At 47.1% G+C, this 23,764-nt stretch overlaps 1 protein-coding gene and 1 pseudogene across 4 annotated transcripts in view; both read left to right on the plus strand.

The window, feature by feature from the left end:
• SRGAP3 (SLIT-ROBO Rho GTPase activating protein 3) overlaps positions 1-23,764 on the plus strand; it is a 246,334-nt gene that overhangs the window by 206,441 nt on the left and 16,129 nt on the right. For 2 of the 4 annotated variants that reach the window (XM_024982633.2, NM_001192966.2), the window contains exons 13-18: positions 2,270-2,330; positions 4,027-4,104; positions 14,146-14,280; positions 17,388-17,493; positions 17,644-17,871; positions 20,927-21,006. In XM_024982633.2, coding sequence (XP_024838401.1) covers positions 2,270-2,330; positions 4,027-4,104; positions 14,146-14,280; positions 17,388-17,493; positions 17,644-17,871; positions 20,927-21,006 — 688 coding nt within the window. Of the gene's footprint in view, positions 1-1,054; positions 1,086-2,269; positions 2,331-4,026; positions 4,105-14,145; positions 14,281-17,387; positions 17,494-17,643; positions 17,872-20,926; positions 21,007-23,764 lie in introns of those variants that run through there. The other 2 variants (XM_005222437.5, XR_814364.4) reach the window with 2 other exon arrangements.
• Positions 4,118-11,792, plus strand: LOC107131662 (guanine nucleotide-binding protein G(I)/G(S)/G(O) subunit gamma-5B-like; annotated as a pseudogene).

Below are 23,764 nucleotides of genomic sequence, written 5' to 3' on the forward strand. Positions count from 1 at the left end.
GCAGAGTAAGCACCAGGGGAGTGTCAGCTGCGAGTGCTGCCGGGGCTTTCCGGAGGGCGCCCATGGCCCCCATCTGACCATCTGTCACTGCTGTCCTAGGTTCAGGTGGGCTTGGCCAACATAGGAAAACCCTAGCAGCTGAGACGCCAGGGCTGGACGGGTGACAGCGGGGAGGAGGCTCACATCCTCCTGACTCTCAGTCAGCGGGGTGGCCTCCCCCAGGAGCTGAATGAGACACAGTATGCACCCCAGAGCCTGACCTGCTGCCTGTACAGGAAGAAAGAGGAAGGTAGTTCTCCCCTACAAATGGGCGGTTTCAGTGAAAGCAAAGGCTCTGGTTCTGCCTGCAAGGTCACCAAGGTGTTCTGACCGTATGGCCCTTCGTCACTCCAGGTTTTGTCAGTTTTGGGTTCCCTGAGGGTCTTTCAGTGCCAGGGTGAGGGTCCTCGGGCAGAAGGAGACCAAAGTCGAGCGAGTACCTGGGACCTGCTGCCTCAGCTGTTTGGTGGGAAAGCACGGTCCGCCGTGTGAAGTTGGAACCAGGCAGCTTGCCCTTGGGTCCTATCCAGAGGGCCCCTGCAAAATAGTCTTGGTTAACTAAGAGCTAAGATCGAGGTTCCCTGAGCTGACTGCGGGGACAGTCCCAGCAGACAGCCGAGAGTGTGTGTCCCTCCTTTCTGTGGGCAGCTGGGCTCACCTTAAGGGGTCTTAGGTGGGCTCTCATTGCTGGTGAATAAACAGCCCCTGTGTTGAGAAGAAGGTAGACTTGAGGTTAGGAAAGGGTTTAGTGCTCACTGTTCCTGCACTTTGACAAGGACTGAAAGAGGCCTCTTTGCCCTCTGGTGTCCAAGGCAGCCACCCTGGAAGGCTGGCGGGGCAGGTCCCTAGCTCCTGAGCCTCGTAGGCTGCCTGCCATCTCCCTGGCCCTTTACTGGCTGCCATTGCATTTCGGCGTTCCCGGACTCTGAAAGATCTGCTTACTCTAACTGATCTTACTCCTGCATAATCTTTTCTTTTTCTCCTGCTCTGCTGCCTGTTTATTTTTTGTTATCAGAGGAAGAAGAAATGCTCGAACCAGGAACCAGGTATTTACTGGAAAGGTCCGTTAGCCCCATTCAACTGGATGGAAACTGTCTTTAGTCCTGACTTGTAGCACAGGGCCCGCCTTGCCTGTTGCCAACGAGTCCACTTTATTATCCTCTCTGTGACTCTAGTTAAGAGTTAAGATATTCTAGTTAAAAATTCCCAGGTGGGGTGAGGAGGAGCCACAAAACCATCCAATTTCATGTTTTTTCCCCGTCCCTTTTACGTGAGCATACTAGTACATATAGAACATACTAGTAAGAAGGCATAGTACATACGCCTTCTCTTCCTCACCTTCTGAGGAGGCTAGTATTTAATTTGGCCCATTTTAAGAAAGAGTTGTTGTTATTGTTTTTTTTTTTCTTTTTTTCTTATGATTGTATGCTCTGTAAGTTGCCTGAAATAGCATAAGGGTCAACCAATGATGGAGTCCAAAGGAAAATGATCCCTTGCCCAGCTCTCTGTGGCCTTGGGTCAGCCTAGGGAAATGTCATTGAACTTGACATTGACACCCTAGATACATGTGTTTAGAGCTGCATCTTAGTCAACCTTTCTGACTAAGGTGGCCACTCAGTGGTCAGTGGCTGACAATAATTTTTTCTAGAAGTTTTCCTTGTAACGTGTACTGTTAAACCAAGTTATCTGTCTGGATGTTTAGGTTGTTACATCACGAGTAGAGCTGGTCTTCCCTTCTCAGAGCTCAGAAGGACCCCTGGGGCCGGCCTTGCTTCTCCCTTAGTGTGCCCTTCTTCATGCCAGCAGCAGGTCCGACAGTCCTAGGCAGAGTCCTTGCTCCTTCCCTGAATGCTGGGAGAATGGAGCTGAGTTGGGACTGAGGGGAGTGGGAGGCAGAGAAGTCTTGGAGAGCAGACTCTAGCTCCCTCCGCACAGAGGGCTCTCTACCCTTCCGCCATGCGCCTGTGAGGCCTCCTGAGCCCTGATTCCTTCCCAGCTGAGTAAGGAGACAGAGCATTTCTTTAAAATTATCATAACTATGCCTTTTCTGCAATAACAGAAAACTTCCTATTCTGTTTGTAGAGACTTTAGAATTAGTGGTTCCTTGCTTGTTTTCTTACTAATCCGATGGTACTAATATTCTGGCTTGAGTTCGTAATCTGTGTTTGCAGTGTCTTCTCTCCTGTGGTGGTTGCCAAGTCCAATACAACTCACGACTTTTTTTCTTAAGGATTCAGGACAAGCTATACCACTGGTCGTCGAGAGCTGTATCCGATACATCAATTTATATGGTAAGCTTAATCTCAGGGCAGTGTTTTCAGCTCTTTCAAGAACAGGTGCCAGGCTGTTCTCATAAGAGATGAGACTCAGATTTTCATCTTGGTAGATTTCAGGCTACTGCTCTCCTTATGAGAGGGAAAAAGCTCTATAGAACAGGTGCTATTCTGACTGCTATCTCTTGAGCCTTCTGTGTTGGGGGGACTGAAGGTGGTGGTGAGAAGAGCTGGGAACTGGGAACACTGAGGAGCAGGGAGGGTTCACGGGAGAACAATATTAGTTCTTTCCTCACTCCCACCCAAGCCCAGAGCTCTGCACTTAGAGCACTGACTGAGGTTGGCCGTCCAATCGGCTAATACTGCTAGACTGTGGCAAGCTCCATGAAGGAAGTAAGAGTATCTGGGATTTGCTACATGGTGTTCCCAGCACTTAATGTGTGCCTCCATCTATTTATTTATTCATTCCTCCAAAAATATATTTCCAGAGTGCAGAGCAGGCACTGTTTCTGACAATGGCAGCACAGCCACGAACAAGACAGATAGGCTGCCAGCCCTCAGTAGCTTACATGACCAATTAGAAGGGCAAGGAAATAAATGAGCAGAGAGATACATAGTCTAATTTCAGCTAGTGATAATGCCTAAGAACTAAGTAAGGGGACAGAGAATGGCTAGAGGAGGACAGGGCTGACTTGGCTAAGGTTGTAAGGAGAGCCATCTCTGAGGAGGTGGTATCTGAGTAGAAGCCAACCTTTGCAGTCCAGGTGGAGAGAATGGCGAGTGTCATGGCCTAATACGGGCAATAAGGCCCGCATGCCTGGTCAGGACTGAGCCAGGAGGATGGGGTAAGAGACCCAGGTGGTAGAAATTCAGCATTGGTTAACAAAAGAAATGAACAACGTTTATTGAGCACATACTATGTATACAGACCAAACTTTAAAGCCTGCCTTTAAGGGTAAACACTTCCGTAAATTATAATGTGGAGAGTTGTTTGCTGTAGAAAACTGAGTCTCAGGGAAAGGATCCCAGTCTTAATTTCCTTTTCAGATGAGTGAGGTCCTCTAATCTTCCATCTTGCAGGTCATTGTTCTTTTGTTACTGCCGTGTCAGATAGCAAGGTCTGCTCTTCTTTATGGCCTTGTAGAAACACATAAAAAATGAGATTGTCTTTTTAATAAGTTAACCTTCCCCAAACTCCTCGATCCCAAGTTAGCATGCAGTCTAGACTCTAGATTTTCTTAAAGAAAGACAAAGTCTGTGATGGTTGAGGGAGTGGTATTAAGCATTCTTGTTCAACATCTCTGTGGCTGTTAAACCCCAGTGGCATTTGTTAAGTCAAGCTACCTGGAACAGTGCAGCTGATGAGCTTGGTAGGCAATGTTTCACTACCCAGTTATTTGATTGAGCTAGCCTGGGAGTTAAAGTGGAAGTTATTCACTGATCCAGTGTTGATAGAAATTTCGTGTTTCCTTCAAGCCTGAACAAGGGGCCATAGACATATAAAGCAGAATGTGGCTGAGAATTTGGACCAGCTAAAAAGTTCATTGTAAAGGCTCCTTTTGGGCTTCTGTTGGGAGACGGCCATTGCAAATGATGGCTGTCTTACAAAGTTTGATGGGAGAAAGAGACAAGCAGTGGGGAGAATCATCCATGTTCCCAGTGGTCTGATGAGCTCAAGGCCTTTCCTCTTTTTCTTTTTGTTTATTTCTTTTAGGACTCCAGCAGCAAGGCATCTTCAGAGTGCCAGGATCTCAGGTTGAAGTCAATGACATCAAAAATTCCTTTGAGAGAGGTAAGTACGGAGTGATCATCTCCAGCTCGTGTCCAGAGAAAGCCAGGGTGGGTATGAACACATTTATTGGAGCCAGTGTTGCTGGGGCAGCTTTTATCAACATCTCTTTCCAGCTTCACCTTCAGGGACTTTACCTTGGTAGCTTGAAATCAGCCAAGGCAGGAGTTTACACCACAGAAATTGGGCAACGCTGAAACCTTCTAATTTTTCTTTTTCCCCACTGTTGAACAATTACCAGGGTGACTTTCAATTACAATTACACATGGGTGACTTTCTCTGGTGAACTCTGCAGTGGTTGCTGGGGAAAGAGGGCTTTGGAATTATTATGCAAATCTGTAAAGGCTTCTATGTTTTAGAAAAGTTGGAAGAATATATATAATATGGAGTGGCTTAGAACATCTTAATTCTTATGTTTTTTGCAGTGTTCTTGGCAAAGCTATGCATTGGGAGGAAGAGATCATATGCTCCCCCTTCCCCTTGGGGAGGTTACCTAGTTCCCACTTTGATATAAAAGCTTATCAGAAATCAAATGTCCACCAGAACGTGGCTTACTTGGTTTAGGCTCCCTTGGCTTCAGGATCTCTGATGCAGGCAGATGGCCGGTGGCAGTGTCTGTGCAAAGTAAGGACTTAATAGGGTCAGGAAAAGCTCTGCCGTTTCGACACTAGTGCATGTCTTGCTGCTGTAGTGAAACTTAGAGTCTGGGCATTTCTGTTCAAAGAAATAGTTTCGAACATCATACATGAATGCTAAGTTGCTTCAGTGGTGTATGTCTCTTTGCAACCCTATGGACTGTAGCCCGCCAGGCTCCTCTGTCCATGGGATTCTCCAGGAATACTGGAGTGGGTTGCTATGCCCTCCTTCAGGGGATCTTCCCAATACAGGGGTCGAATCCATGCCTCTTATGTCTCCTGCATTGGCAGGAGGGTACTTTAGTGCCACCTGGGAAGCCGCTTCTAACATTATGTTCCCTGGTTATTGAACAAAGTCCATCCTGGGGAGGAAAGAAAAGCCAGTGTTGGGGTGTCCTGAGCAAACCTCTGCTCTAGTCTCACAGCATTTGGAAACATCACATCTCCATAGTTTACTCCTCAACTCTGATCTTCTGCCTTTCTCTCTGAGTGGTTAGATACCAAGTTTGGTCTGAGGACCCCAATCCCAAACCCATTTCCTCACAGTATACCACTTCCCAAATTACAAAGCACTTTCTTACCCATTCTTCCATACCATCCTACAAATAGCCTTGGAAGGTATATGCTTTGTCCCTGATGGTTGTGCTCTGAGCAGGCCTCTCCCCAAGGCTCCAGCCCTAGAATTCTCCTGCCTTATTGCCAGGCCTGATTCACCCTCGCCCTGTCCTGCTTCCATCCTGAGACCTAGCTCCAGGGTGGAGGAAACACCAGCCCGTCACCTCCATCGCCCCCAGCACAGAGCCTAGCATCCCTGGGCACTCTGTCTTGGAACTGGGTGTGGAGAGCAGGGTTGGGCTGGATGTGACTCTCAGTGACCTCCTAGGGCCCCAGGAAGCTTAGGTTTTAGATTCCACTCTAGGATCTGGGGCACTTAGAACCAGAGAGCTCCAGAACTGCCCTGCTCCATGCTCCTGCTGAAGCATTTATTCATCCACTCAGCAAGCATCCATTGAGCCCTGCACTGCACTCGGTGATGGACTGGGGTCTGGAAATACAATAGGAACAAGAGACAAGCCACTGCTAGCTGGGAAGGTAAACAGCACGACAGTGGAAGGATGGGGTAAGTGGTGGGTGGGAGCCACGAGCTCAGCTTAAGTGAGGGGGGAGGAATAGCAAAGCCTCAGAAGGCTTCTGGAGGAGGATATGCCTGAGCTGAGGCTTGAAGAGTAAGAGCCAGGGGAAGAGGGGAAAGGGCATTCCGGACCAAGGAAACAGCATGTGCAGAGCCCACAGAGCAAGAGGTATCCTCCCGGATAGGACTGGAAGTTCCTCGTTTCCCTGAGCTCCTCTCAGCATCGCCCGCCAGCCCAGCCAGGGTTTGGTTAGGACTGGAAGTTCCTCGTTTCCCTGAGCTCCCCTGGGCATTGCCGGCCAGCCCAGCCAGGGTTTGGTTTCTTTATTTGCTTTGACTCCTTAGCACCCCTGCTGCCCTGTGTTCATTGTAAGTGAGCAGAGCTGGACCCTCTGGACCCTTTGCTGGTTCCTGGGAGCATCCCACTGTACAGAACTCCTTGTATCTCATGAGTAAACTTACTGCCTGGTGCCTCAGCCTGTTGACTGCCCCCAGCCCCCTCCCATTTTCTCACTTGCCAGTGTCTCATTAGTAAGTACCCTGTTGTATCTGGCAGCCACGCCCAATCCCAGCAGCCCTGCTTTCTTTCCTTCCTGAACGTGATTTCTAAGGTCAGTACCTCCTGTCACTTGCTTGGGTGCCTTGGAGGAGTTATGTGCACATTAGAATTCTCTGGTCCTAACAAGCCTTGGACCGCAGAGATCACCTGACCTGAACTTCAGCTGCAGAAACTGCTTTTTTCTGCTTTTTCTTTGCCTCGTGTGTACAGTGAGGCTCCTCTCCCTGTCACCCTCACTCCAGAATGAATCTCATTCTCTTTCCAGCCTCGTCCTTCTGCTCCACCTGAGCCTACCTGGAAGCATGGCTTATTCTAAAATAAGTCCCTGAAATGTCTCTTTTAGAGAACCCCCTTCTGGATTCTCTTGGCACCTGGTGCCTAGATTTCACATAAATTACTTTCTGTTTCTTGACATTCACCACCCTGGGTTTGGGTTCCTGACCTGGCTGATCCTCAAGAGCAGTTTCTCTTCTCCCCCTTCTCCTGAAACTGGCTTCCCTCTCCATGCCTGGATGCTGTGTTCCCTGCAGCTCCCCCATAGCCAGGTGCCCCAAGCCCACCCCTCAGGGCCCATGTGCTCTAACGTGTGATGGAACTTTCTCTCTAAGCCAGAGCATTGTGTGTTTTTCCTTTCTTCCTTTTATTTAAAAAAATTTAAACCCTCTAATCCCTGCAGGGCGCCTGTCCTTTGTCATTTGTTCAAACAGATAGGAGTCTTTTCCTCCTTGGCCCCTTTCTTTCTCTCTCTGGGTGAAGTTCTTGCCTACATACCTACATTCCTGTTGAAAGGAGCACATATCTCTTTTCCTTAAGTTTCTGGATAATTACATGTTAGAAATCCACTCTTGGCTTATTATTCCTAAACCCACTTTCTTTTTCTTTTGACATGAGTCAACTGCAGTTTTAGTTGGGATTATGTTTTTTATTGAGGCTTCCCAGGTGGCTCAGTGGTAAAGAATCCACCTGCCAATGTAGAATGTAGGAGACATAGGTTCGATCCCTGGGTTGGAAAGATCCCCCTGGGGAAGGAAATGGCAAACCATTTCAGTATTCTTGCCTGGGAAATTCCATGGACACAGGAGCCTGGCGGGCTACAGTCCATGGGGTCATAAAGAGTCAGACATGTCTGAGCAACTGAACACATACACACACATGATTTTTATTATTATATTTTGCCATCAGTGCATCTTAAACTCACCAAGGTTTGAGATTTTTCCTGTAATCTTCTGGGAAAATAAGGGGAAAACATCATGGAAAGGTAGGAGTCAGTGGTTGTTCCGAGGAGAGAGCTTTGGTTCACTGTTGTTTTGCAGGCTAGTCTTCTGTCTCTCTGTTTACCCCCAAACCAATCTCCTGTCCTCTTTCTATGTAAAGATGAGAGAGCTCACAGTGATTTCTCCTTATGTGGAAGGGTGGCTGGAACAGGAGTCGATGGCCCTTTCACCCTGTGCGGATCAAGATAGAGTTTGGACTTGGGGCTGAAATCACTGCATATAGGGTCTGACACACTCTAGACTCGGGACCTGGTCTTTCTCAGATCTGTTTCCTGCCCAAGGAAGAGGGGTGTGAGCAGGAAACACAGGGAGGGGTTGTCACATTGCGGATCCTCAAGATGGGGCTGGGAGGGTCCTGGCTGCAGAGACCCACCCTTGAGGCCATCTGTGGGCTTCCTGCCGCGTCCCCATGCAGCAGCACTATCCCCTAGAGCCCTGAGCACACGCTGTGTGTTCATTTCCCCCTGGGTACAGCCCTGCCTGCAGCCTTTCAGCAATGCCTGGCTGACCTGGCTAAGAGCAGGGTGCAGGCAGGGCTGTTTGGTAATGATTCTATCTCCCTCCCTGGAAACTAGCTACCAAAGTTGGAACAACAACTTTCTCTCACATGTGCCTGGAATTTTAGTTTTAATTCTCTCCTGGAGGAAGCCATCATTCACACACACTACCCTGCTCATCTTGAGCTCTTCTGGAGCCAAGTTGGCTAGCCTTGAAGAGAGCTGAAGGCCTGGTCTAGGAGGGAAGAATGCTTTGTGGCTCCTTTTATGAGTGATGGCTTCCCTTGTGGCTCAAGCTGGTAAAGAGTCCGCCTGCAATGCGGGAGACCTGGGTTCGATCCCTGGGTTGGGAAGATCCCCTGGAGAAGGGAAAAGCTACCCAGTCCAGTATTCTGGCCTGGAGAATTCCAAGGACTGTATAGTCCATCGGGTCGCAAACAGTAGGACATGACTGTGTGACTTTCATTTTCACTTTTATGAATGAGGGGCTTCCCTGGTGGCTCGTGAAGTGCCTTCTGGAAGGAAGAGCAAGAATGAATGGTGTATGTGTCTGTCAGTCTGTAGTCAATATGTTCACCATATTTGACAAAAGGAGCTTATATGGAGGGAATAAAATCCATGTGCTTTTGGATCATGAGACCACAATAGTAATGCATGGTACAACCAGGAAACAGCTTAATATAGCACAGAGTTTTCAGACTCTTCTGGTCCTTCAGAGGGGCCTCAGGGTTACTGCTGGGTTAGAGAGGAGGTGGGGCTTGGACCTTTCTCTAAATTCAATCAAGGCGCCTTTGCTCATCTGTGGGAACTTTTTTCTTGAGAAAAAAAAAATGGGTTTCTACTATAAAGGAAGGAGGGAGAGAAGGAGGAAAGGAAGGAAGATGACAGATGTGTGGGTAGATAGATACATAGATACATACATAAATAGATACATAGGCATCTGTTCAGACAGGCAGCAGACAGAATTGAAAACCACAGGTAGAAGAAGGACTGTCTCCCAGGCATCGTGAGACCTGGGAGCTGCTGATGTCTGTTTTTGACTCTGTGGGCAAGTTGTTGCACTTTGCGGCCTCAGCTTTCTCCCGGGAGAAGGGTGGTGCTGGAACCACGCCTCCTTTGGTGCTGTGTGGTGCTATTGTGAGGATTAAGAGACATCACATGTGCCAGTGTGCTTCTCACTTGAAAAGTGCTATATCAGTAAAAGCAATATATTTTTTAATGTTTTCTCTCTTCTTTCCCCATGAGAAAGTCTTGTGGTGTAAGCATTCTTATCTCCTCCTGTGGGAACATCTGAGAGGTAGACTGCAGTGCCTGGGCTGCCACACGTGGATGGTCGTTCAGGCTGGGCACTGCACAAGGGCACTCATCCATGAGGGCAGGAGGGAGCTGAACTCTGGCTCAAGCCCTGGAATCTGCACGTCCTGGTTCAGAAAGAGGTGGGGGCAGGGTGCTTTCTCTAATTTGCACTAAAGCATGTTGGGGCTAGCAGAGGCCTGCCACTCACACACATTCTCTTCCCACGGAGGCAGAGTATAGAGAGATCCAAGTATGAATTTCCCATTCTGCTCTTCATTGCTTACCAGTCTTAGATTGCTCTGGGCTGTTCTGGAAGGAGGAGGAGGTTGAAGGAGGTGTCAGATTGCTGCCAGCTTCAGCAGCCCCCATGAAACTAAGAAGTGCTGCTCTCCTGAGCTGTTTTCCCCTCTGCAGTTGGCAAAAATTGAAAAGACATCCCACGAGCAGGGCTGTGGAGAAGCACCCTTCTCCTGTGTTGCTGGTAGGAGGAGAAAAATGGTGCAGCCCCACTGGAGGAGAATTTGGCTTTATCTGATGAAACCACACATTAGTTTACCCTTTGACCCAGCAATCCCACTTCCATAAACCTACCACAGAGACATGTGGTAGGAATAGGAAGCACAGTTAGAAGGCTATTTGTTGCAGCAGTTTATTAGTAACAGCAAGATTGTAATGTCAGTCCGTGGGAGACTAGTTGACTAAGTTATGGTCTATCCATGAAACAGAGTACTTTGCAGCCATTAAACAGAATGGGGACGGCCCAGCGCCTGGCCCAGTAAGCCCAGGGCCGATGGACCACCGATCTGCACCGAGTACTCCATGCCTGGTTTCTCCAGCATCGCCACCATGAAGAAAGTGGTTCAATAGCTCTGGCTGGAGGCTAGACTTGACTGGGTGAAGGTTTCCCAGGCAGCTGCAGATTTGAAACAATTCTGTCTGCTGAACGCTCAGGCACTCTGCTGACTGGAGTATCTTCAAGTACAAATCCCTCCAGACCCCAGAAAGTCTGTTCCTTTTTGCAGCAAAAATAATCTTTACAAGGTTTTCTAAAACCACTTTTCATAAGCCAGTGAATATTCAAAGGAAAGCTAAATTTGAAGCCTGTACAAATGTCTCTTGCTGTAACATGGGCCATACTATACAAACTTCTACTTTTGTTAGTCCTTAACGTCTACCTGTCTGAATATTCATGAATTTCTGTTTCACAAGAAATTATTTTATATACACTGGTGGCAGCATACAATAAAATCTTAGTGTAAAAACATTTTTTTAAAAAATGAGGAAGATTCCTGTGAACAGACATGGAGGGATTTCTAAGATTTACTGTTAAGAGAAGAAACAAATATATGTAGTAATAGAGGGTATTACTTCCATTGTGTTAGAAATGAGGGAACGTAAAACTGTTGTGTGTATATATGTATTGTATTTGCTTATTTTTGCAGAAAGAAAGATAGCAGGACAAATCAGAGACTAATGAAAATGGTTAAATGTAAGGTGTAGGTGGGAGAAAGATAAGAATAGGGCTTCTCTGCAAGCAACTTTTTAATCTGGTTTTGACTCTTGGACCACATAAATGTTTTTTCAAAATTGTGAAGTTTTTTTAAGATTTATAAAAAAATAAAATCCCCCAAATTGAATAGAAACAGAAACAAATAAGCTGTATATCAGATTGAGAACCACACAGAGAGTAACTTTTCAACATGTGCTCTGGTCATACAGTTTTTAACCGCTCTATTGAATTTCATACTTTAAGGCTCACCTATTTTTAAAGTGTACATTTCGGTAGTTTCTAATATATTAATAGAATTGTACATCATCACTAGTCAATCCAGAGATCAAACCAGTCAACTAGTCAATCCCAAAGGAAATCAAGCCCGAATATTCACTGAAAGGATTCATGCTAAAGTTGAAGCTCCAATTATTTGGCCACCTGATGCGAAGAGCTGACTCACTGGAAAAGACCCTGATGTTGGGAAAGATTGAAGGCAAAAGGAGAAGAGGGTGGCAGAGGAGGAGATGGTTAGATAACATCATCAACTCAATGGACATGAATCTGAATAAACTCCAAGAGATAGTGAAAGCCTGGCATGCTGCAGTCCATGGTGTTGCAAAGAGTCAGATGGTACTTATCGACTGAACAACAGCATTATCTCCAAAATCTAATTTCAGAAAATTATCATCATCCCTAAAAAGAACCTTGTACCCATTTGTAGTTACTCCATATACCATTTATACCCAGCCCCCACTGCTAATCTACTTTCTGTGTTCTTTGTTTTAATAAATGTATTCATTGTTATATTTTTGGCTGTGCTGGGTCTCTGTTACTGCACAAGGACTTTCTCTAGTTGCTGTGAGTGGGGGCTGCTCTCTAGTTGCAGTGCATGGGCTTCTCATGTCGTAGAGCGTGGGCTCCAGGGCATGCAGGCTTCAGTGGTTGCAACTCGCAGGTGGTAGAGTGCAGGCTCAGTCACTGTAGCTCACAGGCCTGGTTGCCCCTTGGCATGTGGAATCTTCCCTGACCAGGGATTGAACCTGTGTCTCCTGCATTGGCAGGGATTCTTAGCCACTGGACCACCAAGGAAGTCCTCTACTTTCTGTCTTTCAATCATTCATGTTTAGTGAGATACATTTTGAGAACCTAATAAATAAAAACAAAAGCCCTGCAAATAAATCTTAAATTTTATGTAGTAGGTTTATTGTTAGTGGTACTATTGTTATTATAATAAAAATCTGAAACTATTTTATGTATATTGTAGAATAAGGCAGATATATTAAAATATTAAATATTACTAATATTCAGAACGAGTTTCATTGTAAGAAAAATGAAATGCAAATATAAAATAAATAAAGGTAAAGAAAACCTTGTATCTTAAATATGAATCAGAAAGATCAACATCAGTGTGAACTCATGAAAAATAATATATATGTGTGTGTATATATATATATATATATACACTCTATATCTACTGAAAGAGCCTAGAAGTTCTTTATGGAGAAGGCAATGGCACCCCACTCCAGTACTCTTGCCTGGAAAATCCATGGGCGGAGGAGCCTGGTAGGCTGCAGTCCATGGGGTCGTGAAGAGTCGGACATGACTGAGCGACTTCACTTTCACTTTTTACTTGCATGCATTGGAGAAGGAAATGGCAACCCACTCCAGTATTCTTGCCTGGAGAATCCCAGGGACAGAGGAGCCTAATGGGCTGCCATCTATGGGGTCGCACAGAGTTGGACACGACTGAAGCGACTTAGCAGCAGCAGCAGCAGAAGTTCTTTATAACACTCCTGTAGCAATGAACACACGTAAAGCCTAGATCTTGGTTTCTAAACACCATTCCCTACAAAAAACAAACAGAGCTCCTTGAAGAAGTATTTTTATTACAGGTCTGGGTCAAGGAAAGTACAAGGATTCAGAGACATCTTTTATGCCAGAAAGCAAGGACGTAATCAGTAGAGATCACATCAAAAGGACATAAGAAAGAACTCCCCCTGGCCAAATTTGGGGAAAATCTGAGCATCCCAATGAATAGTGGGTAGTGGGTTAAACACATTGAATTAAAAATTATAAAAACAAGCCCATAAAATTTTTTTTTTTTTTTTTAAAAAGAGGCAGGTGGCGGGAATACGGAGAAAGGTTTTCTTTGTGGAAGAATGTCAGCTAGTAATTATAGATGGAATGATAGAATCAGAAAATCACCATTTTGTTGAAACCCCAGGGTAATAATTGATTTGGAATGATGATGGAAAAATGATCATTGGATGCTCAAAACACTGGGTAAAATATGTTGAGTATGGTGGTAGGCACATAGATCACTATTGTTTATCAAAATATCTTATATTTTATTTATATTGATTATTACAAAGGAGAAATTATACCTATACAATGCAGAGATCTGAAATCCACCACCTTAACCCAATGATCAGACATCATCCACATCGCATTCTTGCTCAAAATGTTTAACCTGACTCTGATCATGAGGAAGCAGTCAGACAAACCCAGAGTGTGAGACACTGTATGAGGCAGTGGGCCTGGACTCTTCGAAAGAGCCACTATTATGAAAGGCAAACAACAATAAAAATGTTGGAGTCTATTTTACACTAAAAAGATTAAAGAAACGTAACAACTGAATGAATGGTGTGAACATTGATTAGATCTTAGCTTTTGAAAAATTCTATGACAGACGTGGGACAATGGGGGGAATGTTTGAGCAGAGTCTGAACGTGAGATGGTGTTTGGAACTCCTGTTAATTTTCTTAGGTGCCATAATGTTGTGTGTTGTGTGGTTATGCAGGGGAAGATCCTTATGCTTAGGAGAAATGAGTTGAAGTATTTAGCAGTGGTGTGTTATCATGTCTACTGAATACTCTCAAATAATTGAGCAATAATAATTATAAGTGATAGAAAAGGGAGAGAAAGCATATATGGCAAATGAGTTTAAGTGTATGATGATGGATGTTCATTATTTTCATTCTACAACATTTTAATAGATTTGAGCAGTTTCAAAATCAGTTATAGGGAGGCCTCTAAGTACACTGTGCTGGGGAGGCTGTCGCATCTGCCTGTCCTCCAGTTCAGGCTGGGGCAGGTCCCCTCCCCTGCCATCTGCACACACCCTGCCTCACTGAATCATCATCTCCTGTTTCCTCTCAGGTGAAGACCCCCTTGTGGATGACCAAAATGAACGAGATATCAATTCAGTTGCTGGCGTTCTAAAACTGTATTTCCGAGGACTGGAAAACCCACTCTTTCCTAAGGAAAGGTTTCAAGATTTGATATCTACTATTAGTAAGTATTTCCCCAGTGAAATGATCAGTTCCTTGACAAATCTTTATTGAAGTGGCACTCCAGGCTTATCACTGCAGGAGGGGTGCTGTGAAAGACGCCATATGGCTCTTGTCCTCCTGGAACTGAAAACCTAGTTGTGGAAATAACAAGATGGTTTACAACAGAAGGGTTCATGGGCACGGTGCACCTCTGGGTATAGGAGGAGCTCAGAATAGAAGAGGCCAAGGGAGCCTTGGATTCTCAGATCACACCCGAGAGGGAATGATGAGTCTTCCAGGAGGACTGGACTCGGGGATCCTGGGAAGGTTGGGGACACACAAATCAATGGGACCAGCAGGAGGGTGTCCCACCCAGTACATGGTATTAAAAGACTGGGAGGGTAAAATGCAACAAGAAAGAGAAGACGTTGAATGCCTTGCAAGGATTCCAGAGCTTTTCCCTTTGGGCATTAAGGGAGCCACGGAAGGTTTGGGAGTAAAGTCAACAACTTGACAAACAAGGGAAATGATAAAAAATACATTGACTGGGGGCTTCTTCTGATGTTGCTCGCCGTCAGAGTCCTTCCTGACTGGTATTTTCTGTGGATAAAGGCAATAGCCCAATCTCAGAGCTGAAGTAAAGGCACCTTGACTGTAAGATGCTGAAATCCAAGGCAACCTTTTGGAAATACATATATATATATTTTTTAAATAAACTTCTAATTTTAGAATATTAGAATGCTAGTATTTTGGAATAAACCCCTTTTTGGAAATAAACTCTTTAATTTGAGCTGCAGAAAAGTTGCCCCACACTCAGGTTCACATATGGATGCTTCTCACAATGTTCTCAGGGATATTTGCAGCCAAGAAGGTGTGCCAGGAGGTGATAAGCACCAAGAGAGGCTTGAACCCTCTTGTTTGCCTTGAGTGAAAGATGCTTCCTCCATCCACCCTTCTGCCCTCATACTTCCTGCTCATCTTTCCAGATCCACTTCAGGCTCCAGACCACCTCTCAGAAATCCCAGGCCACAAAGGCACAACCCTGTCTGAGCCCGGTGTCCCTTGCTCAGCCGCTGTTTCCAGAAGCTCCACTAGTCCAGTTCCAGAGCAGGGCCCTCAGCAGACGTGGTCTTCAGCCTCTGGTACAAGGTCACAACATCGTGTACCTTGAATCACAGGAGAGAGGAAGTCCTTTCTCAGGTCCCTCCTAAAGCCTTGATTGTACCAAGGAGGGACCCGTACAAGTCAGTCTCCCTGCAGATCAGAAAGGGCAGGGCCTCAGGTTCAGAAACTTGTATGCAAAACAGTGTCTGCCTATCATTTGGTAGCTTTGTTTTGCTTTTGTTGTATCTATTTTTATCTTATCTTCTAATTATGGCAAGTGATCCTGGTTTCTCATTTGCAGGGTGAGGTGAAGTCTCCTTTTTTAAGGAAATGTATTCAAGAAAACAATATTAAGAAATGGTGATGAGGACATGGAGGGGCCCGAATGAGGGGCAGTGGGCTCAATATATGTGTGAGAGTCTTCCCCTCTGTGCGGAGACCTGGGTGAGGCATCAGGCTGTGAATGGAAGTAGGCTGGAGCGTGCTGGGCAGAGGAGAGAATACCCAGTGTGTGCAAAGGCCTGGGGCAGGGGAGCCTTTGGCGGGAGGGGAAAGTAGATAAGGTGGCCTGGCACAGCTTCTCCGTGGGCACCACTGGCGTTCAGGGTAGAGCAGTGCCTTTTGTGTATCCCACACATTCAGGACACTTAGCACCTTGGCCCCTGGACCCCAGATAGCAGTGGCATCCTCTAGTCATTGTGACAACCCCAGAGAATGTCCCGCATGTTTGAAAGAGCCCCAGAGGTCCCCTCCCACTTCATCTGAGAAACATGGCTCCGACACTTTGAGAAGGGGCGGCAGCTGAGAGATGCAGCAGGCAAGGGTGGTTGAAGTGCCATCACAAAGGGCCTTGGATGCAGAGGAGAAAGGCGGAGAACTGTGTTTTTGAAGGAACATGCTGACAAAATGTGGAGGCTGGAGAGAGGAGGGACACTGGGAGGGAAAATCACGTTTTTGTCTGAAAAGGAAATTGACCTGGGTTTGTGCATCAGCCCTGGGGATAATCCTTGCAGCTTTTGTAGCTCACTCTTAGCACGAGCTCTCTCTCTCTCTACAGAGATAAGCCTGCAAAGCACTTTTTTCTCCTTACTAAGTCAAATCTGCTGCCTCTGACTCTGGCTTGACTGATAAAATGTCTATATCTCTAGGGCTGACCTGAAAACAGGGGTCAGAGACAAGATCCCAAGCATCACCAGGCTCTTTGAACAACATACAGCTCAGGAGGTGGTTATTTATTCAGTGTTCATTTCCTGAGCACCTACTCTGTGCTGGGCCTGTGCTGCAGCTTTTTAAAGAGTTTAATAAAACCTGGTCCCTGCTTGTGTTTGTCGAGACTCATAGCTTGTAGGTGACAGAAACTCAACTTACAGTGATGTAACCTGTAAAAGGGAATATATTGGCTCATATACCTGAAAAGTCTAGGCCCAGCTGGACCCAGACCTCATATGACATCTGTAGGAGTCTGTCCCTTCCATGTCTGTGATGCCATCACTCCTGGGAATCATCTTCTTCCCACAGAGCACCCAGCTGCAATTCTTCCTGGTTTCAAGAGGGAACTTCTCTCTATGTTTTCTCCAGCCGAGTCCCAAGGATCAACCCTGATGGTTCTGACTAGGCCATGGACCCCTCCCTGGGCCCCACCCCATGCCCAGGGGATCATGATGCCAGGGTCATATTTCCATCTCTTGAACCAAGTAAAATTGCCTCCCCCTGAGCCACATGGACTGATCTCACAGGTGAAAGTGAAAGTGTCAGTCGCTCAGTGGCGTCTGACTCTGCAACACCATGGACTGTAGCCCGCCAGACTCCTCTGTCCATGGGATTCTCCAGGTAAGAATACTGGAGTGGGTTGCCATGCCTTCCTCCAGGGGATCTTCCCAGTGCAGGGACTGAACCCAGGTCTCCCGCACTGCAGGCAGATTCTTTACCGTCTGAGCCACAAAGATCTCACAGGTAGGCTCACAAATGTTGTTTGCATGGGTCTGTGAGGATGAAAGGTGCCCTGAAAAGCCCCTTTTGTTACAGAACTGGAGAACCCAGCTGAGAGGGTGCACCAGATCCAACAGATCCTCATCACCCTTCCCCGCGTGGTCATCGTGGTCATGAGATACCTCTTCGCTTTCCTCAACCAGTGAGTTGCCTGGCCAACAAGGGCCCCTCTTTGACTCAGCCCTGGCCTCCTTGAGGAGGGGGGCTTTTGCAGAACATAGAACTCTCCAAAGAAAGAAAGTACAGGGGAAGATTCACCTTTCCCTGGCTCATGGGTACTCCTCTCTCATAGCCTCTCACAGTATAGCGACGAGAACATGATGGATCCCTACAACCTGGCCATCTGCTTTGGGCCCACCCTCATGCATATTCCCGATGGGCAAGACCCTGTGTCCTGCCAGGCACACGTCAACGAAGTCATCAAAACCATCATCATCCATCATGAAGCCATCTTCCCCAGCCCCCGGGAGCTAGAGGGACCTGTATATGAGAAATGCATGGCTGGAGGGGAAGAATATTGGTAAGATTCCATTCTTCTTAATATTATTATCATCATTGTTCTTGTTATTATTGCTGTTATGCCAGAACAGTGAGAAACCCTTTGATTTTCTTACTGCTTTTTAGTCCATGCTCTTATATATATTTTCTCATCTGAGCCTTATATGAGGGATAGGTACATCAGTCAAGACTCTCTTGGTTTATAAGGGACAGAAATATAACTCAAACTGGCTTATGCTAAATGGGAATTTATTTTTAACTAAGAAGTCTGGGATCATGGCTACGGGTGTAGCTGGATATGGGGTTCGACTGTTATCGTCAGGACTCAGTCCTTAATTCTCAGTCCCAGCCCTGTTCTCTTCTACACTGGCTTCATTTTCAGGTAGCCTCTCCCTTGATAGTTTCAAGAAGGCATCTGATAACTCCAGTTTTAGAGCCCGTTCTCTCAGCATCCCCAGTGGGGAAAAAAGCTTTTCCTTCCCAAATGCCTCCACACAAACTCAAGTATTATGTCTCTTCCTGAAGCTTGGGTCTGGTGAACTAGTCACATCAGTTAGGAGATGCAGTGCTGTCGTTGGCTAGGTGAGCTGCAGGCCCACCTCAGACAGCAGAGCAGTGGACAGTCCCCATCTCAGCCTCTTGAACTGAGAATGCCACTTCCCACACTTGTCCTCTCCCACCTAGAGTTCTCTTTTTCTGGCAGAGAGAGTTCACATTCTTGGAGAGCTCCACACCAGGTCAATGGGTGCTAGTTGGGCACCTCTGTGTGCCTTGGTGCTACGCTGGGTCTTGGGAAAAATAGTTTCTTTTATTTTTTTCAGTATTTTTTAAGGATGGTTTTAGTATTTTAGAATCTTTATTGAATTTGTTAGAATATTGCTTCTGGGTTTTTTTATTTTTTGGCTGTAAGGCATGTGGGAATCTTAGCTCCCCCAACCAGGGATCAAACCCTCACCCTCTGCACTGCAAGGCAAGTCTTAACTACTGGACCACCAGTAAAGTCCCTTGGGAGGAGCATTTTAGAATCTTACCAGACTCAGGCCTGACTACCTTCCAGAGGCTAAAACCTTAAAATTGTGGTGAAAATAGGACATTTTTTATAGATGAGATGGAGGCAGAAAATTCAGAACACCAACCAACAGAGGCCAAAGGGCTCCTAGTCTGTCTTTCTTCCCAATCCAGGACAACACTCAGCTGTCTATTTAGGTATTACCCACACTGCTTTCAGCCAGGTGCTACAGGGGAGTTTGTGTTTTGATGATCAGAGCATTCCTGGACTCTTGCCTCGCTTAGTTCTGTGGGCACATTTGGGCAATTGCTTCAAAGAAAGGAAACGTTCCAGCCCCATCATTTCTCTGCAACACCTCCCTGTATAGAAACCCGGGCCCGCTGCTCTCTAATCTCATTTGAGGCCCTGGGAGCAGGTCTGTCCCTGTTCTGTAACAGAGATCCAACAGCCAGCAAGCATACTTTTAGGACAAAGAAAAGCTTTTCAGTTTTATAGTTTTTGCAGCCATTACCAGCTTTCTTTTCTTGCTGCAGTATATATATATAATTAGTGATCTGGGAAGATACCTACAGATCATAGCATACTTACCAAAGCACTACATACAATAACCATGCTTTTCTTAATCCCATTTGTGCCCCATTAACTATTAATTACATGGTAATTTTGGACAAATTTTCAAAGCCCAAAAGGAGGATTTGGCTGAGGGTCTCATCAAAGGGGACAACGTTCGTTCATTCCTCGTATGGTTACTGAGAATCTGTCCTGCCCCAGGCCCTAGGCTGGGCAACAGGGAGGTAACCCAGCCAGAATTAACCCCTGACATGGCAGGAGGAGGGAGGGGACAGTCAGTTCTAGGAGTAGGGGTCCCGGAGCCAATGCAGGGAGGTTAGAATGGCTGACTGAAGGAAACAGTGACTTGATAGAGACCTGGAGGATGAACTGGGCTCAGCCAGGCGAGAGTGGGCAAAGAATGTGCTAGGCCTGGAGCATGCAGTAAAATAAAAAGCATTTCTGTTTGACTGCACTGTTGCAGGTGACAAGGGGACCGTGAGGGAGGAGGCCCCGTGGGCCAGCAGGAGCCAGGTTATGAAAGGTCTTAAACCATTGTGCAGTCTGGACCTTATCCAAGAGAATTTTTCACAATAAAGCCCATATTCCTTTAAGTGGTATTGTAAATATCACGTCCTCCAAGAAGCCTTCCTTGGCACCCTGTGTAGGTCCCTTTACAGCTCTTGTCTCAGCTCATTGTGCCTATTTCAACTTGCGGCTCTTTTATTTCTCAGCCCATGAGAGCAGGGTCTGTATCTGCACTACGCATCAATGCATGCCTCCTACCTGGCACCATGCCTGGCATATATTACTATATCAGAACTCAATGAATGACTTGATTAAAAAAAACTGATCGGCTGACTCTGAATTATCCCTGGCCTCAAAAAGCTTATAATCCAGTGAAGGGGCAGCAGCTGATGAAATTATCCCAGTGCATTAATACTGAATTTTCCAGGCCTGGAGTCACTCTATCCCTATGCCCGTGATGGTTGCCAGCCTGCTGGCTGCCTGGGCTGCTGTGGGTTTTGCAGGCCACTCTGAGAGGCAGCCCTGAGGAGCCTGCTCCTTGGGAGCTTCAGCCACCTCACTGAGCATGTCGCCTCTTCTCTAAAACAGAAAGCCAGGCCACTTGGATGACTCTCAGTACAGTTCCAAAGTTCTTTTCCTTTCTTTTCTGCCCTGGGGTCTTTTCAAGGATAAACACCAGGGCTTGACTGCTTCTAGATCTTACAGAACACTTAGGCATCAGTAACCATTACCAAGAAGACAGCCCAGCAAACTCTAGAGCTGGGGCAAATGGAGGAGGTTATTCAGGGAAGCTTCCTAATGGGTGAAGGGGCCAGAGTGGTTTTCTGTTAGAAAGGTCTGTGGGTGGGCAGATGGAAAAGATGGGATAAAGTGGGCTTGATGTGATCTGGGTCAAGGCTCATAGGTGGGTTGGGCCAGTGCCTGCGAGAAGCCGAGGGCAGTGTGAGGGTACAAAGTCCCCCAAGAGACCCCTCCCCGTGTTTCCTTGCAGTGACAGCCCACACAGCGAGCCAGGGACCATTGATGAAGTTGACCATGACAACGGCACTGAGCCTCACACCAGTGACGAAGGTGAGTGAGGGGGAGTCAGGGCGAGGAGCTCACCTGGGGGCCTTCTCATGCTGTGTGCCCACCTGCCCACTCATGCCCGTCCACCTGCTGCACTGATCTGTGCAAACCCCACCCCTACTTGCCAGCTTTGCCAGTCAGCACATCATCCTCTACAGCAGAGAGAGAGACCCAGAAAGACCTCCAGTTCACCACATCCAGCATGGCTTGCCTTCTCCCCTTCTGTGTCCTGCCTGGCCTGAGTGCCAATTCTAAGTGACCAGGGTGTCCTGAGTAGAAAGCAGGCTCTGTCCTCTGCCCCTCCCCGTGCTGGGCTCTTGTTCTGCACCCAGCATGTGCTGGGACGTGGGGCACACAACGAACCAGACATGGTCATCAAGCTGCTCCTGGTCTTGTCACCTGGCAGCTGGAGAGCAGCTCCCCACCATGCAGGGTGATAATTCCAGACTGCAGGAGTGACCAGTGCAGTGGGTTCCCCGAAGACGAGGCCAGACAGTGGTGACCCAGGCGAGTGTGTGCAGGTAGAGGGATAAAGGCCGACCTGGGCTCTGAGCGACTCCTCAGACCTTCCACCACTTCTAGATAAGGAAATGGCATCAGACTTACCTCTGGGGAGCGTGAACTGTGTAGCCGAGCAGTCTGGATGATTTGGGCCTGAGGCCAGCGTTTCCATTAGGCAGACGAGGCCCACTGCCCAGGACCCACAGTGCTGCTTTCAGGGCCCATGAGAATGTTCTAATTCATTTCAAACTAAATTTTAAAAACAATATGAGCCTGGATTATTTTCATCTTTATATCAGTGCAGTCATAAAATATAATTTTGATATTTTATTAGTGGAGGAAGGGGCCCGGGCAAGCAAGGGCACCTCGGGCCTGAGGCTCCCAGTGCTGCCCTGTGTTGACTGAACACAGTCCTCCTTTCTCCCTGGGGTAGTTTCACTGTTTCAAAATCATTATTTAGTAGTTTTCTTACTGGACTTTGTGTTTCTCTTGGGGGCAGTCCCAGGCCCTGTTAGCCATCATTTTGGTCAGGAGAGCTGGGATGTACTCTGGTAAGTTTCCTGGGAGTTGGTGTAAGAGGCAAGACTCTGATATAGGTGGGTTTTCATATTCTAGTAGGGCTATTTCAGTTGCCAGTCACAGAGCCTTCAACTCAAACTGACGTAAGCATAAAAGGGATTCAGATCATATACTTGAAAATCCCAGGGTAGGCATGACTTCAGGCACGGCTGGATCCAGGAGCTTAGTTGGCCTTGTCAGGGATGTGTCTCCACCTTGCTCTTCTGCTTCCCTGTGTCGGCTTTATCCTCCAGGGGGATCCTCCTTTTGCCGTGGTCTCTGACAGTTCCAGGCTTTCATTGTCCTTTTACCCAAAGAGCTTCCTTTTCAAAATGATTCCAGTAGAGTTCCTTGGTTGGAATCTCACCACACTGCCTTGAGTCATGCAGCCAGGCAAGAATCAGTCACTGTGGCCTGAGAGGGAGGTGATGTGTCAGGCCTGGGTCCTAGGGCAGGAAAGTAAATCGGGGCATAATGTTCAGCTCTGCTAGAATTCTTAGCGATTAAAGCCACCCTGAGCTGAGAAGAACGTCCTGCAGAGCCTGCTTTAGGAGATATGAAGGCTGCCACCTTCTGTTTGTTTGTGGTGGTTTGCTCTTCTCTTTCCTTCTTGTCCTCTCTTTCCTACCACCTCTAGTCCTCCTTCTCCTTCTGTCACTGTTAATAGCCCCCTTCTCATTCTCTCCGTCTGTTGCTTTTTGACTCCTGGTTATGTGCATGTGTGCATACATACATGTGCAACTCTTGTTCTAGATCTTGCTCTCAGGCTTTCTTCTTCCACTTCCACTGGGGGAAAACACCTCTTGTCCAACAAGATAGATTGATTTCTCAGCACTGAGACCCGTCGGGGCTGCTGCTGGTGGAGGCAGGCGTGTCCATGGGGAGGCAGATGTGTCTGTGGGGAGGCAGGTCAGGCGTCCCCTTGCAGTGTTCTGGGGCCTCAGATCACTGTCAGTCAGCCTGCACCTGCTGTGTGGCCGCCCCGTCTCCTCACTGCGAGGTGGCAGGTGCTGTGGGCACCAGGACCAAGGAGAGGGATGGACAGAGAGCACAGGGGCTTGCTGCCCTCAGGACCACCCCCCGGCAGGCTTCACCCCACCAGAGAGAAGCCTTCAGAGGAATTTGAACAAGAGTCTCATGATGTGATTTATGATTTTAAAAGATCCCTCCAGCTGCTGTGGGGAGAAATGACTGTACCAAGCAAGAAGGAAGGCAAGGTAGCCAGGTAGAAGGACAGTGATGTCTGGACCGGCGAGGAGTGGGTGGCATTGGAGGTGGTGAGGCTGGTCAGATTCAGGGAACAATTTGACGGAAATGCTGATGAGTTAGCTTCTGTGGCCTGAGGGAGTGGGCAGATGGTGATTCTGTTTCCTAAGATGGGGAAGATGAGGGGATGAAGCAAGTTTGGGGAGGGGTGTGTGGGAGACTTGGTAAGCTATTCTATTTTAGGTGTGATGAACCCAAATGACAGACTTCCTAATAAATGGTAGCTATTATCCCTGTTTCTACCCCACATGATTACATAGCGACATCTGCAAACACACGAGCTTTCTCTCAGCTTGCAGCTCAGCTCTGCTCCTCATCTTCTCTTCTTTTCTCCCCCTTACATTTTCCACTTCTCCTAGCTCCCTCGCCCCCCACTCCAGTCTACCACCAGTGACTGCTGGAGGCGATGGAGTTGAGCAAGTCTCCGCCCTGGGCA

Source organism: Bos taurus, chromosome 22 (genome assembly GCF_002263795.3).
Source record: "Bos taurus isolate L1 Dominette 01449 registration number 42190680 breed Hereford chromosome 22, ARS-UCD2.0, whole genome shotgun sequence".
NCBI classification, from domain to species: Eukaryota; Metazoa; Chordata; class Mammalia; order Artiodactyla; family Bovidae; genus Bos; species Bos taurus.